Source organism: Delphinus delphis, chromosome 8 (genome assembly GCF_949987515.2).
Source record: "Delphinus delphis chromosome 8, mDelDel1.2, whole genome shotgun sequence".
NCBI lineage: Eukaryota > Metazoa > Chordata > Mammalia > Artiodactyla > Delphinidae > Delphinus > Delphinus delphis.
In genome coordinates, this window is record NC_082690.1 from 94,895,341 (window position 1) to 94,909,998 (window position 14,658).

At 57.3% G+C, this 14,658-nt stretch overlaps 1 protein-coding gene across 1 annotated transcript in view; it reads right to left on the reverse strand.

Annotated features, from left to right (window-relative positions):
* Positions 1-1,469: 1,469 nt before the first annotated feature.
* Positions 1,470-14,658, reverse strand: part of ALX4 (ALX homeobox 4) — a 39,799-nt gene continuing 26,610 nt past the window's right edge. Inside the window, exons 2-4 of the mRNA XM_060017387.1 lie at positions 10,102-10,412; positions 3,327-3,455; positions 1,470-1,799 (exon numbers count right to left, since the gene is read on the reverse strand). Of these exons, the coding sequence (XP_059873370.1) occupies positions 1,470-1,799; positions 3,327-3,455; positions 10,102-10,412 (770 nt within the window). The remainder of the gene's footprint in view (positions 1,800-3,326; positions 3,456-10,101; positions 10,413-14,658) is intronic.

The window sequence follows — 14,658 nt, forward strand, 5'->3', positions numbered from 1 at the left end:
AAACTCAAGCTGCAGGCCTCATATCGGCAGAGGTGGCACCCCTGCAGAAGGAGGCCCCTCCCTGCAGGCGGGGAAATCTGCTTCCAGAGAGCATCCTGACCTCTGTGTCTGGAACAGAGCAAGTGACTCAGAGGAGCTCAGCCCCACGAGCCCTTCCGGAGGCCAGGGCGAGGGGCTGGGGTCTCCCATCCCCTAGGGCAGAAGTGCAAGGGCAGGCGCTCTCTGCCCTACGCCCAGAGGAACACAGAGCCTCCGCCTGAGTGGAAGGCTCTGGGCAGGGGTGGCGCTGGAGAAGGCTGAGGGCCACCTAAGGCCGTGTAGGGGCTGGCCTGCCGCTTGGAGCCCGAGTGAGCGTGCACTCATCCTCTGGCTGGTCCTGCAGCTGCTCTTGGTCCTCTGCCACCGTGCCCGCCGGCTTAGCTGCTGTGTCTGAGGTGTAAGTCCTTCCACACCAGGACACTGCTCAGCAGCCCCAGTGAGTGACCAGAATGGGACATGGGGAGGGACAAGCACCTCCAGATCCTCCTGGAGGGGCTCGAATGGATGGAGAAAAAGCTACCCAGACCTGCCCACTGTCGCCGTCATCCTGCCTGCAGCGGGATGTCAGGTGGCCGGAGAGCGGACCTGTGTGCACGAGACCCTGCCCCCCACTCCCCTGGACACCTCCCTGCAGCCCTCCCTGCTCCTGGAAGCTTCCTTCCAGCTTCATGGGTACCGTGGGCGGTCTGCATCCTCCCTTGCACTGTTCACCCATATCCAGGGTCTCGGGGTGCGAGGGCGGCTGTGCGTCCTCCGGGGCCAGCGTTGCTGGGTGGCAGCAGGATCCTTCAGCTCCAGCTCGTCTCTCTCTCTGCCCAATCCCACCGGGTGTGCCCAGCACAGGGGACAGCAGGACGGGGACTCCTCGCCATCCAGGGTGAAGGCAAGGCGGGTGCCTTGGGTCCAGGAGGTGGGATTCCGTGGGCTTTTAGGGAGAGAAAAGGAGATGGGAAGGCCGAGGCCGCCTCTGCAGGGCAGCCTGTTCTTCAGACACAGTCATTGGCCTGGTGACCAAGGGACCACACAGCAGAGGGAAGGACGGACATGACTGCACTGTGGCCACTGCTGGGTCTGCATGGGAGTCTATCCTCGACTCAACGGTCAAACTGGGCAGGGCAGAGGAGCAGGAGTGGGGAGAAAGGGTCTTCAGCTTATAATGGATGCAAAGCTGCAAAACTCGGCCGCCTGGCTTCCTCCACTGCCTCTGGCCGGGAGCAGGGGGCTCGGCCTCAGTGTCTGCTGCCCCCTCCCTCCCAACAGTCCACGGGGCCTCAGACTTGGAGCGGCGGAAAGTGCTGAGGGTCAGGCCCCCGGCCCCGGGCCAGGTTCCTAAGAGGAAAGTCGAATGGGTGGCTGGGGGCCTGGGAAGCATGGGCGTGGCCAGTGCCCCGAGATGGGGGAGGGCACGGGGATGGGACGGGGGTGCTCCGTCATGTGGCCCAGGAGATGGCCGCGCTGTGCTCCTTGGCCTTCATGCGGAGGGCCGCGATGCTCGACGTCTTGCGGTCTGGCTCACCGTTGAGCTCGTAGCCGTTGAGGCCCGGGTTGAGGCCCGCGGCTCCAAACAGGCTGCCCATGTGCGTCTGGCCCACGTGGCTGCCAGCCCCAGAGACACCCAGGAAGTCGGTGACGCCGCTGGCCCCAGAGCCGGGGGGGTGAGCGTGAGGGGACATGCAGGCGGGCACAGGGTCACAGGGGACCACGCACGCGGGCACCGGTGAGGCAGCCCCGTTGTTGCTGATCCAGGACGGGTTCTGAATCTGGGGAGAGGGGAGGCAGAGATGTCACAGGCTGGCGGGGGCTGGGGTGCGGGAGTACATCGGGGCTTTCCCCTCCCCCACGGACGACCTCTCCTCACTTACGAGCCCACCCTGATGATGAAACCATTCCGGAGCGTTTGCTTGGGAGCCTCTCAAAACCTTTATGGCCATCTAGCCCCTTAGGAGCCTTTGGCTTTTAGGCTCTGGCTCCTCTGTTCCCAGGGCCAGGCGAGCGAGCGGCAGACAGAGGTTCCGTTTTAAACTTGAAATTTCATCAAGCGTCTAGTGAAAGGGCTGTCCTGGGGACACAGCTCACCAGCTGAGGGCAGCCCGCAACTTAAAGGCAGATGCAGACTTTGTCTCTGCATCCGTGGACCGCTAGGGTCAGCGACTGTCTCACTCGTCTCTGGCTCTTCCCCAGGCCTGGCAGGCCCTCGAGACTTGATAGACGGGAGCTGACGTGAACCCAGAGAGCTCTGGCACTGGGAACATGGGCTGTGGGCTTGCAGGCTGTGGTGTGGAGGGGATGGGGTGGACAGCGGGGGCCTTCCAGGGGCTCGAGCCCTTGAGGCTTCAGAAGTAACTTCCGGGACTGAAAGGGCTGCCTCAGGAGGTGGTGAGGGGAGGGATGGAGCCGGGCTGGGGGTGGGGTGAGGTGGGGGGGCACATGGAAGGTGTTCAGGCAGCAGGTGGGGTCGACCTGGACATGTTGTCTTCTATCTGTGCAGCTGTAATCCCTTCCCTCCCCAGCTTCCACCTCTGGACCCATTTTCCTCTCAGCGTTTATGGGGAGATAGAACTGGGGACTCAGCCAAAATTACATCCCTCCAAGTGTCCAGGCTGCCTGACTTTACTCACACTACTTCTTGTCCCTTTGCATCCCACTGAGGACTCAAATGCCCCAGGACGAGGGAATGACTGACAGCCATGGAGGAATATGGGAGAAGATGGGACAGACTCCTGGGAGAGCCGTGAACACGCAAAACAACCTTTCTGAAACTGGATAAGTCACAAAGCACTTTTGCACAATCTAATTTAGACCTTCGAACAACCTCTAAAAGAGTTGAGGCAGATGCTTTTTAAAGCCCAATTCACAGGTGAAGAAACCGAGGCTCAGAGAGCTTGTGACTTGCCTGTAGCGAGAAAGCGCTGGAGCTGGGATGACTAAGGACTCCATGTTCATTCCAGCCCTGCCTCAAGGCCTCCAGGCTTTAGGACCCCTCTCCTAGGAAACACTCGGAGTGGCTCCCGGGGGCCCGGAGGCCCCCCTGGCCTTCAGCAAAGCTTCCTCGGTTCTGATGCTCACAGCGCAAGTGGCCAAAGTGGCAGAAGAAAACGCCACTCTCACCGCCCCGGGCTTCCTTCCCTAAAGTCCAGCCAAGGCTGGGTCAACACTTACGTCGGACAGAAGGAGCTCCGGGCCTCCCACATTCTGGAGGAACGCACACGCCCGGAATGGGCCCCGAGTCCTCTTTCCGGGGACGGTGCCCCTTCTCAGAGCGTGAGGGGCTGGGGACAGGCACGTACCTGGGCATAGTTCTCCGCTCGGGTGAGGAGGGGCAGCTCGTAGGCCGTGGAGAAGTGGGTTCGAACCTGCTGCATCTGCCCAAAACGCTCCCTCTTCCTCCACTTGGCCCTCCGGTTCTGGAACCAGACCTGCAGGACAGAGCAGTTGTCACGGGGGTCAGGCCAGGAGCTGGAGGCCCCGCCTTCGGGCAGTGCCAGCCTTTCCCTTGAGTCTCACCAGTTGCAGTGTAGGGTCGAGGCCATGGGGGTACAGGTAACGTGTCTGCCTCGGCCTTTATCCTCAAGAGTTTACAATCTAGAATGATAGACGTTGAGAGCCTGGAAGGCACTTTATTCCAGTTTATCATGTGGGCCTGATCTTGGGCCAGTAGCTTCATTTTTCTAAGCTTCAGAATCTAGAGCAGGCAAGTGTCACACACACAAAACACACGCCACTAGTCATCTTAGCGGTCATCTAACCAACCCCAACATGGGGGGCGGCCTGATCCACTGGGGCCACAGACTCCTGGGGAGAATCTGATAAGAGCTGTGAGCGCTCACCCAGAAAATCATTCTCTTGGACGATTGCACACATGTGGTTTGCCATCATTTTCCAAAAGGTCTGGGCTTCCTGGGACCTCTCCACCCAGGTTCAGGATTCCCACTTCCTGAATCCTCTGTGCAGACTTCTGTCGGAAAGAGTTTCCCGGCTCAGAACACCCTGGGTTAAAGATTCTCTGGGGGACAGGGGTTCCGTCGGGCTCCAGAGGCAGTCAGGGACGGCTTTGCGGAGGGAAGGCTGGGGCTGGGCTCCGAGTGCTGGCTGGAGGGACGGAAGTCCAGGCCGAGTTTAGAAACAGCAGGGCACACTCAGGAGACCTCGGGAGGCCACGCTGCCAGTTGGGGGAGTGATGGGAGGGAAAGGACCATGGAGGTGGGAGCCAGATTGTGGGGGGCCTCAAATGCCAGGTGGAGGGGGTCGCCACGGTGCCTCGAAGAGAGGCAGCTGCTGCAAAATCTCAGGCTGACGAGTAGCCTGGTGCCGAGGAGGAGAGGAGGCCCGCCTGGCACTGAGCATGGGGGTGGGGTGTTGGCGTGACCTGACCAGGTACTGCATGGGGAGGGCGGGCTCTGAGTCAGGTGTGTGAGCCAGGGTCTCTGGCCATGGGGGTGGAGGTGGGGTGGGTCCTTTTCCTTTTGCAGGAGCAAAGTTTCTGGCAGGCTGAGAACTTTCCTAAGGCTCAGGGGCAGGAGCTCGCCTTGGGATCTGTCACTCCTGCCAGTGACTTGGGATCTGGGGAGGGGGTGACGGGGACGGGGGAGGGTGGGAGAGGGGGAGTGAGCAGGGCTCAGCTTCCAAACCAGAAAGGGCTTCAAGCTGAGTCCAGGGCAGACCTCTGAGCTCCGTGGAGGGAGATTCCTGGCAGCTTGATGTGCACCTACCCGCTGCTGACTGAGGTGCACGTGGGCACACCCCGAACAGCACACCGCCCCCGCCAGCAGTCTTGCTGAGAGCATGGAGCTTCCTCGGACGAGGGGGAGGGAGCTGGGCCTGAGGCCTGGACGGATTCACCATGCGGCAGCATAGAGGCTGCTCGCCCATGGGTGCCCACTGGGGTGCCTGGCATAACCACTGGCCTCAGTTTCTGCATCTGGAAAATGGGGCCAATATCTGTGCTGACCTCTTTCCAGGGGTGGTGCCTCTGAGGGCAGCAGGTGAGCTAGATGGGAAATGCTGTCACAGAGTTTTTAGAGTACTTCACACTTGTTTATCTTATAGCTCCTGACCTTCCTTGCTGTCTTTTGCTAGAAGAAAGAAGTCAGAAAAGACGGGGCGGGGGGGGGGGGGGTTGTGTGTGGCCCATGTTAGTGTGCGGAGAGTGGGGGTGAGGAGGGAGGGTGAGGCTGCAGCTCGTCCCAGTACACAAGCATGCGTGTCACACACACACACACACAGAGCGCTGCTGGCATCTCTTTCAGCATCACTCTGTTTCCTGTCTTGACTCTGGTGTAGGAGAGGCGCTCTCCTGGGTCCCCCACCCCCACCCCCGGAGCCGGCCCTCTCTTGGGCTGGAGTCTCAGCCGCTGCCCCACAGCCTCCCGGGGCTTCCTGTCCTCCTGGGGCTCCTGGGGTCCGGGCCCAGGCCGCCCACTGGGAGCCAAGGGTAGATCGGGTCTCCTCTCTGTGCCGCTGAAACGGGATCCCCCTTTATCGGTGGTCTGGAATGGGGGACTGGGGGCAGGATGAGAGAATGAATCAGAGGCGCTTGTTTTCATTTCATGTTTAATTTCCTGCAGGCTTAGCTCAGTCTTTCCGCTCCTTCCTCAGCCCCCCAGGGTTCTCTGAGGGGGAGGCCAGCGGGAGGGGAGAAGCCCACTGGAGGCATCTAGATATATGACTGCTTTCTTTCTTTGAGGCCGGGGAGAAGGCTAGAAAAAGGTGACGTGTCTGCCACTGGGGGGTTGCTGTTGAGTCTCTGTGGACTCGGTCCCGTGGTGGGATCCAGAGGTGCTGGTGGAGGTGACACGCAGGCGTGGGCTGGGCTGGGAGGGACACGGATGGGGAAGGAGGCAGCCCAGTACCCTGCACGGGGTGGGGGGGCCTGGGGTTGAGGGGAGGAGCAGAGTGGGGGGAGACGGAGTGCGTGGTGGTGGCTGGAGGTGAGCGCGGGGTAAGAGGCGGGGGAGAGGGGAGACCTGGGTTCTCCGGGAAGATAGATGAGCCCGGGGGAGAGGCAGCTGAGAGAGCACTGTCTTGGGGAGGGAGTGGAAGAGGGTCAGGCTGAGGGATTTATTTGAGGGCTAAAGATGGAGATCGTGGGAGGCGGCACAGCTGCGTGGAGCAGGCCGATGGGAGAAGAGCTGCCCACCTCCACTCTCTCCTCCGGGTCTTTCCTCCCTGGGCCTTACCCTGCATACAAGGCTGGAGGTTTTCTGCCCAGACGAGGCTTAAGCTAAGTCAGCCTCCTGGTCCTCGGCCTCCTCACACCTCAATCGGGTGGCGGCAGGGGTATTCTCGCGGGCCCCTTCTGTGCTCACATCCAAGGGTCCTGAGACTCAGAGCATCCTTCCACTTCTGACCCTTGGGGCCTGGGGCTGTGACAGCTGCCCCCGTAGGTGCTCCGTGCCTCAGGCTCTGTGGCCCTAGGTCTGTCTCCACTGTGCAACCCCAGAAGAAAGGGGGACTGCAAGGCCCAGGACCACCCTGCTCCCAGCCCACCCCAGCCCGGGCCCGCTCAGCACAGGCCTCTCCCCGAGGAACCAACCATCTTGGCAGGGTCCTTGCTAACCGCAGCCCATGTTGGGCCAGGGCGGGGTGGCCCGGCGCAGGGAGGCCTCTGTCTTATTTTCTTCAGACACCAGCTGCGGAGACTGGAGTCCCAGACAGCAGGGAGAGGCCCCTGCAGCCCCCTGGAGCGGGGCCAAGCCCCGGGCTTCTTCCCAGGAAAGGTCCATCTCGGGGCCCCCATCACCCCCTCCCTGTCCCCACTGCCACTCTACGCCAGGCACCTGGCTTCCCACCAGCTGAGCACGGGCCCTAAACAAACTCAGCAGAGGCAAGCAGGGAGATCCATCCCCACATCCCCCATCCCTGGGGCACTGCCAGGCTCAACCCAGAGGTCTGACATACATGACAGTCCCACCCACCCTGCTGCCTTTATACAAAGAAAAGTCTCAGAACAACCTGGCATGCGTCCTGCTACAGCAAACTAAAGTAAAAGAAGCACTGGGCTGGAACTCAGGGTCCCATGTTCTATTCTCAGCACTGCCACTGAATCACCTTTCCTGAATCACCTGATCACAGGTGATCGCTTCCTGCCTCTGGGCCTCTTCTTCCTTGATATCAAATGAGAGGACCAGGTGATCCTTTCCAGCACTAGCATTCTATACTTCTATGGCCCTTCCCTTAGATGATAAGATATGCACACATTAGAGTTTCCCTTTCTGCCTTGGCTGCCAGGAAGCTCAGGGTTGAAATTTGCGCTCAGTGGCAAATATGATCCTTAGTCTAGATCTTTGACATAAATACCTTCCCATTTCATGACTTTGTTCTTGTTCTTAGATGAAAATAATAAACCTTTAATTGTAAGCTGCCCCAGCTCCTTTTTGCAAGTAGGCATAAATGTGTGTGTGTGTTTGTGTGTGAGTGTGTGTCTGTGTGTGTGTATGCAGGGAGAGCGCTCCAGTTTAGCACTCCATTGTGGTGCCTGAAAAATGTAAAACGTACCCCAGTGTCATTTCCATGTGTTGTACTAGAAGGACCATCCTTCTTTTGATGCTACGTGAATTTTACTTCTTGGCACCCCTGTCCATTTGTTAGGGACACACACGTGCGCACACATGTGCACACATGTGCACTGCACAGAAAATGAACGGTTTGCTTCACACAAACACAGCATCTACAGGAATGCCCCATAACAGCCACCGGCTCTCCACCTACTCCTTTAGCTCCTCCCAAATCCACTGGCTGAGCTGAGGCCAGATGCTGTGGCTCCTGTCCAGACTCTTGAGGCACCAGGAAGTCGCATGACTCAGGTGGGACAATGGGTGTGAGAAGGTTTCTGGAATCACAGTGAGGCCTCAGCTGCCCTGCCTTTCTTCCCCAAACACTTACTGCGAACTGGAGAGGAATAAACCGGGAAGCTTGTTTTTGGGAATTTACAGATAAACGACCTGACTGTTCAGAACGCCCTCGGGTTCCTGCTGTTTCTGGATGGCTGTGTATTCACTGACAACTACCAGTGCCTTTTCACATTAGCCATTTTATTTTGTTTTACTCTATTTTATTATTATTATTTTTAATTTTTGGCTGCGCCGCATGGCATGTGGGATCTTAGTTCCGCAACCAGGGATCTAACCCGAGCCCCCTGCAGTGGAAGCGTCGAGTCTTAACCACTGGACCAGCAGGGAAGTCCCCCACATTAGCCATTTTAGATGAAAACGTGTCTGGACCGTATTACAAATGCCTCTGCCTTTTTAAACAGAGCATGGTTGAGACTGATGAACCTTTTATTGATGCCTTAGAAACACTGCTGAAGATTCTCTAGTGAACAAATGCAAGAGAAGGTGCCCTTGGGGTCTGCGAAGTAACAGGGCTTTTTGTCCTGGTGCTGAAAAGACCTGAGCAGAGCTGTGCTGAGCTGATCTGAACTGTGCTGCTTGTTTTAAAAAAACTCCTCTTTGCTCTGAAGCTGTTGATTTCCACAGCCCACAGGAGGGGGAAAATAGCTATCTGCCAACACCTGGTTTGCTGTTTCTAACATGCTCTGGGTTGGAAAGGCAGGCTGAACATGACGTTTATTCTGTGTTACGCTGAAGCTGTGTCTGGGGTACTTAGAGGACTTTGATTCCTTTCTGGTTCTTTCTCTGCTGTAATTTCATGCAGGGAGGGAAGACACACCTCTGTGGTCAAAGGAGGTCAGTTGGTCCACGTATGTTTATTTTTTGCCTTTGTTGCTCTGAGTTCGGCCTTCTCTAATTGGTAGGAATACAGTGTTGAACAACAGACAGTACCTGCCCTCAAGGAGCTCATATTCCAGTGAGAGGAGACAAACAGATAAAATATTTTAAGCCGTCATAAATTCTATAAAAAAGATAAAATAGGACAATGTGGTAGAAGCTGACCTGGCTTGCTTGTGTTGTTTTGTGTTAATTTGGGTTGCGTTGTGTTGGGTTGGGTTGAGCTGTGTTAGGTTTTGTTGTGTTGTGTCGGTTTTGGTGGGTTCTGTTACTGTGTTGAGCTGTGTCATGTTGTGTTGGGTTGTGTTGAGCTGTGTTGGGTTAGGTTATGTTGTGTTGTGTCGGCCTCTGTTGGGTTGCATTGAGCTCTGTTGGGCTGTGTTGGGTTGAGCTCTGTTGGTTTACGTTATGCTGTGTTGTGTTGGGCTCTGACAGGCTGTGTTGAGCTGTGTTGAGTTCTGTTGAGCTGTGTTGGTTTAGGTTATATTGTGTTGTGCTGTGCTGGGTTGTACTGTGTTGAGCTGTGTTGAGTTCTGTTGAGTTGAGCTGTGTTGGTTTGGGTTATGCTGGGTTGTGTTGAGCTGTGCTGGTTTAGGTTATGTTGTGTTGTGTTGTGTTGGGCTCTGCTGGCCTGTGTTGAGCTGTGTTGAGTTCTGTTGAGTTGAGCTGTGTTGATTTGGGCTCTGCTGGCCTGTGTTGAGCTGTGTTGGGTTGAGCTGTGTTGGTTTAGGTTGTGCTGTGTTGTGTTGTGCTGGGCTCTGCTGGCCTGTGTTGAGCTCTGTCGGGTTGTGCTGGGTTGAGTGTTTTGGTGGTCGGGTGATGGTGGCGGCCCCTTCTTTAGCCATGGTGGTCGGGAAGACTTCTCAGAGGAGGCATACTGAGTTGGAACCTGCAAGATGGAGGACGAGGCAGCCATCCTGGGCAAAAAGAAGATCTGGGTTGTCTCTGTTTCTGCCCACTGGGCTGCTACGGATGTATTTAAGTTCGTCCTGTTTCCTTTCTAAGAGATAGGCCTTCCAGAGCAGAGACCAGTTACCTTCTCCTTCATGAAAGGGCCTGGACTCCCACACTACGTAGAACTCAGAAGTACAGCTTACAGGCGTCCTGCCCGTCCACTGGGAGCTTCGCCCCAGCTCCAACCAGAGCAAGAGGCCAGACAGTGAAGTGAGTGAAAGCCGACTTGCTCTGGTTGGAGCCGGGGCGTGAGGGGTGGGCTCCTTGCACCGAAGTGGAGAAAGCCCTGGCGTGACCGGGGACAGTCAGGCAGTCCCAGCTCCGGCCACCATCCCAAGGGCAGGCCCTGCTCTCCCGCGCCCTCCCAGGCGCCTTCACTGACCTGCACGCGGGCCTCGGTGAGGTCGGTCCTCATGGCCAGCTGCTCCCGCGCGTACACGTCGGGGTAGTGGGTCTTCTGGAAGACTTTCTCCAGCTCCTCCAGCTGGTAGCTGGTGAAGGTCGTTCGGTTCCGCCGCTTCTTGCCCTTGTTGCTCTCGGAGTCCGCCTTCTCCAGTGGGCTGGGGAGGTCGGTGCTGGCCCGGTCCTGGGGCCCCTTCACCCCAGCCTCCTTCACGCTGAGGTAGCTGCTGTCCATCCCCACGGTGTCAGAGTCGGGCGGCAACTCTGGCTCACCCAGGGAGCTCTCTTTGGCTGAGGGGGGAGGAAAGAAGGTCAAAAACCAGTGGCTGAACCAAGCATGAGAGGAGGGAGGGACCGGGGAGCCATCCCTTGCCTTTGCCCTCTCAGGGAAGTATTGGATGCAAGGTCAGGAGGCCCAGGTTCTAACCCTGGCTTGCCATTAACATGCTGTGTGACCTTGGGCGAGTCTCTGACCCTCTCTGTCCTCATCTCAGCATGGGCTCCTTTCCGCACCAATGTCCTATGACTCTGGGTCAGCCAATCTGACCTCTATAACATTTAATCTCCACCCCACTGACCCTGGGCTCCTCCCTCTAGAAGGACTCCCTTTGCCAGCACTTCTTCGGGCGTCGAGGTTGCTGACTCAGTGCCTCGGACTCCCAGAGTGGGAAGGAAAACTCAGTCAGCAGCCATATCTGGCCCAATGGGCTTGGAGTGAGGAGGAGAGGCCCCGCCTTTCCTGGCCTGGTCCTGTTTGGGGTTCAGCAGGGGCTCTGGAGACTCTGCCCAAGAATCCAGCGCTGAGGGGTCCTGTCCCGGCACCCTCCACACTGGTCTCACCTATTTTCCAAGTGGTGACCTGCCCCTCCAGGTGGGGGGGCATGTTTACTAAGGAAGTGGGGCACCTCCCCCTGACACGCCCAGGATGCTGACACGGGGGACCCAGCAGACTTACACAAAGCTCACGGCCCAGGCCCACAGCCACTGCTGTCTAACAGAACGGGGCTCTGCCCGCTGATTCCTGGATGCTCAGAGCTGCAAAGGACCAGTCAGCCCACAAGGGTCAAGGGTGGAGCGGGAAGTAGCTGTCCAAGTCCAAAGAGCCCAGTTAGCACCCTGGGCACACACTCGCCTCAGGGCAGGGGTCAGAGCACAGGCTCTGGAACTGGCACCAGGGGTGTGAGTCCCAGCTGGGTGCTTTGGACAGTTCACCTAACCTCTTTATGCCTCAGTTTCCTCCTCTATAAAATGGGGATGCGGAATCCTGTAGGATCTTCCTCACAGGGTAGTTGTGGGATTAAAAAGGCTGACACACAGAGCACTCGGCGTGGTCCCGGCGAGGCAGCCTTCTGCCCGTATCATTAAGTTACTCCCAGTTCTGGTCTAGACTTGTGAGCAGAAGATTCTGACCCTGGAGAAGTCCTCCAAGTGGGCAGGCCCTCCCTGGAGGCCCCAAGCGCAGGAGCGTGTGCACATGCTGTGGGGAGGGCGCTGGACTGGTGTCTGGAGACAGGGGTGTGAGCACCTCTCTGAGCCAAATTCCATTGACTGTGACTCTTGTAGAGTGAAATAACATACAGGATTAATAAGACATGTGTGGGGAGCATTTGACAAAACCTTTCACATGCGCAAGCTCTGATTATGACAAGGATTTGTGGTCGGTGTGAGCACCAACCACTCTGACCCTCGGTCTCCTCTTCTAGGAAGAGATCTGAGCAGCGGGCATTAAGTCAGGACCATGCCTCTAGCCCAGGTCTCTTAACCCTGTCCGGGTCCTAGGGCCGAAGCTTCAGGTTCAGTCTCGCCCCTGGCTTTCTGTGTACACTGGGGGCTCTCTTACTGCTGGGGAAGCTGAGAGGGACGTTTTGCTCTCTGTCATTCTCACCTCCCTCTTCAAGGCACTGAGGAAATCGGGGTGGAGGTGAATGCCCAGAGTGGGCCTGGAAGCAGCTTGGGGAGGCTGTTCTTGAGGGCCACTGGCAGCGTCGATACCAGCAGGGTGGGGGGCTGACCCTCAGGCATCACATATGACACCCACGTAAGCCCAGACACAGGCAGACCGCCACGGCTTTGGTGACAGCATCATGCAAGCTGCAGCTGGCAGCCGGGCCAAGAGCTTTCAGCAAAGATATTTATCTTCCTGGCAGACAAATAAGTTTTATGTTTTGGGTTTTTTTTTTAAGGAGAAGAAATCCCACCCAGCCTCACCAAAAATAAACATCTCTGTTATGCAACTTCCTGGAGGCTAGACTTGGGAGGGGGGGCAGCCCCTGCCCCCTCTGCCCTGGCACTGCTCCCCAGGCCCCATCCCATGACCCCGTAGACCCTTACCGTATCCTCTGGCCTTCAGCCTGGGATCGGGACCACCCCACACAACAGCAGGGGCTGGGCCATGCAGGGGAAGCTCCATGTTATAAAAAGCAAGTGTTGGTAGGGACCAAACTCCTCATGTTAAGTCAGGGGAAACTGAGGCCAGAGAGAGCAGGAAATGTGCTCTCATTAGCGACAGAGTGCAGCCTCTCAGCCCTTGGTTGGTCCTTTACTCCTACCCATGGTCTCGCGGCCTCTCCTGGGGAGAGAGGTAGGACCAGAAGGAATCCAGGGGCCTCACATAACCAAGAGGCTTGGTCTGCGCATCCTGGGGTCAGAAGGACCAGCCCCAGAGGAGGAGAGAGTGCGGATGTGGCCTCTGGGAGAAGCTCCCCAGCGTGGGCTGGTTCCAGGCTCAGCTCGGGGGGAGGCGGCAGAACGTCCAGTCTTCCAAGAAGAGGAGTAAGAATCCAGGTTCCCCCCCTCCAGCCACCCACTGGGAGGGAGCGAGTGGGTCAGGAGTGGGGAGACAGCATGGCGTGTGCAAAGACCACCAGACCGAGAGATGGGAGATCTGTTCGCAGTCCCGGCTCTCCCAAAGTCTGCCTGAGACTTCAGAGGATGCCTTTTATGTCCCAGAGCCTCATCTGCACACGGGAGCAGGCACGCCCTGTCTGGTGTCACAGCTTTGGCCCGGTGGAGTAAGTCGCCCTCCCGTCTTAGGGACCAGTGGGACCTTCCCCTTGGGATCTGGAGTGGGGAGAAGAGGGGAGAGGATGGGGCTATGTCTGTCCAGGCAAATGTCAGCTCACTGGAAAGGCTTAGAGATGAAGGAATTCTGGCAAAACTGAGGTTTCTCTGGTCCTTGAAGAGGGAAGGAATCTTCCAACTCTCCATCTTGATTATTATCATCTTGCTTTAAATTCTGAGGTTGGGCCCCTCGTTTAGACAACAAAGGAAAATTCCCCAAGGTTCTGACCCAACTGGTCAGAACGACAAGCCAAGGAAGTCCCTCTCAGGTGCTCAGGGCATCAGTTTCCACCTGCTGCCACCCCACAGCATCTCTACAAAGTGCTGTCATCCAGGCTTTGGTGACAGAGAGCTCACTGCCCCCAGGACAGCTGGACCATCTGTCCTTAGGTCCAGCCCGTCTCCTGTAGGGTCTGGCTCATTGGTCCTGGTTCAAAACGTCCTGGGGCCTTTCCCAAGCCAGCCCTGCGGACATCTGGAGACGGCTGCCACGCCTCTCGTCTTCCATCCTCCTGAGTAAATAATTACAGTTCCCACCGCTCTTCTGCAGGAGGTCCTGAGTTTAACAGGCCTGCCTGAGACAGGTGATGAGACAGGTGATGGTGTTGGGCTCTGGGCAAAGCCAGCAGATCGCTCTGCAACTAGATGATCCAGAGGGGCCGGGTGGAGACTTGGTACCGTGGCCCGAGGCCTGGCGCTGGTCAGGGTCCAGCTCGCTCTGTGACTCCCTCCTCAAGACAGCCACTGAAAACGGGGCCCGAGACTCAGGCTGAATTACTCCTGAACAAAGGAAAGCACTGACCTCCTTGGTCTCCCTCACCCCCACCTCTGTCCACCTGCCTGGAATGTCCCTTTTTTTCCAGCTGACCTCCAAGGTCCAATCAAGCACCAGCTCCTCCAGGAAGCCCTCGCAGACTGGGGCAGTCATACAGACCCCGCCATCCAATTACTGACTGTGTTTTCGGACTAGTATATAATCAAACCCCAAATGTCCAGCTCCTCCTAGAGAATCAGTTCCCTGTGGGCTGGGACCTCATGCCATTCATCCTTTCTCAGCCCAGGATAGGACAGGCAGCAGACAGGAGGAAGAGGTTACTGAAGAATCAACGAACCATTTCTAACAAACAAACATTACTGAGCTCTCACTCTGTCCAGCTACCTCTGTGCACCTACTGCGTGCCAGGACCTATAGGGTACGTGCAGAGATGTTTGTTGAATGAACACATCCCCGTAAACACTGAGGAGAAAGGTGGCGATGATACGTGAGAAAAATGCCCGTAGTGATGAACGCCTCCATCAGAGGCTGAAACAGAAGGGGGAGGTGAGACCACCGAGGGAGAGAGGAAAAGACGGAGGACGGAAGGAGGGAGGGAAGCAGGAAGGAGGGGAGAAAGACCAGGCAGACATGAAGGATGTCTCCACGCAGCAAGCAAGAGGGTCAGGGAGGCAGGAAGAGAAGCACAGAGATGGGCTTCAC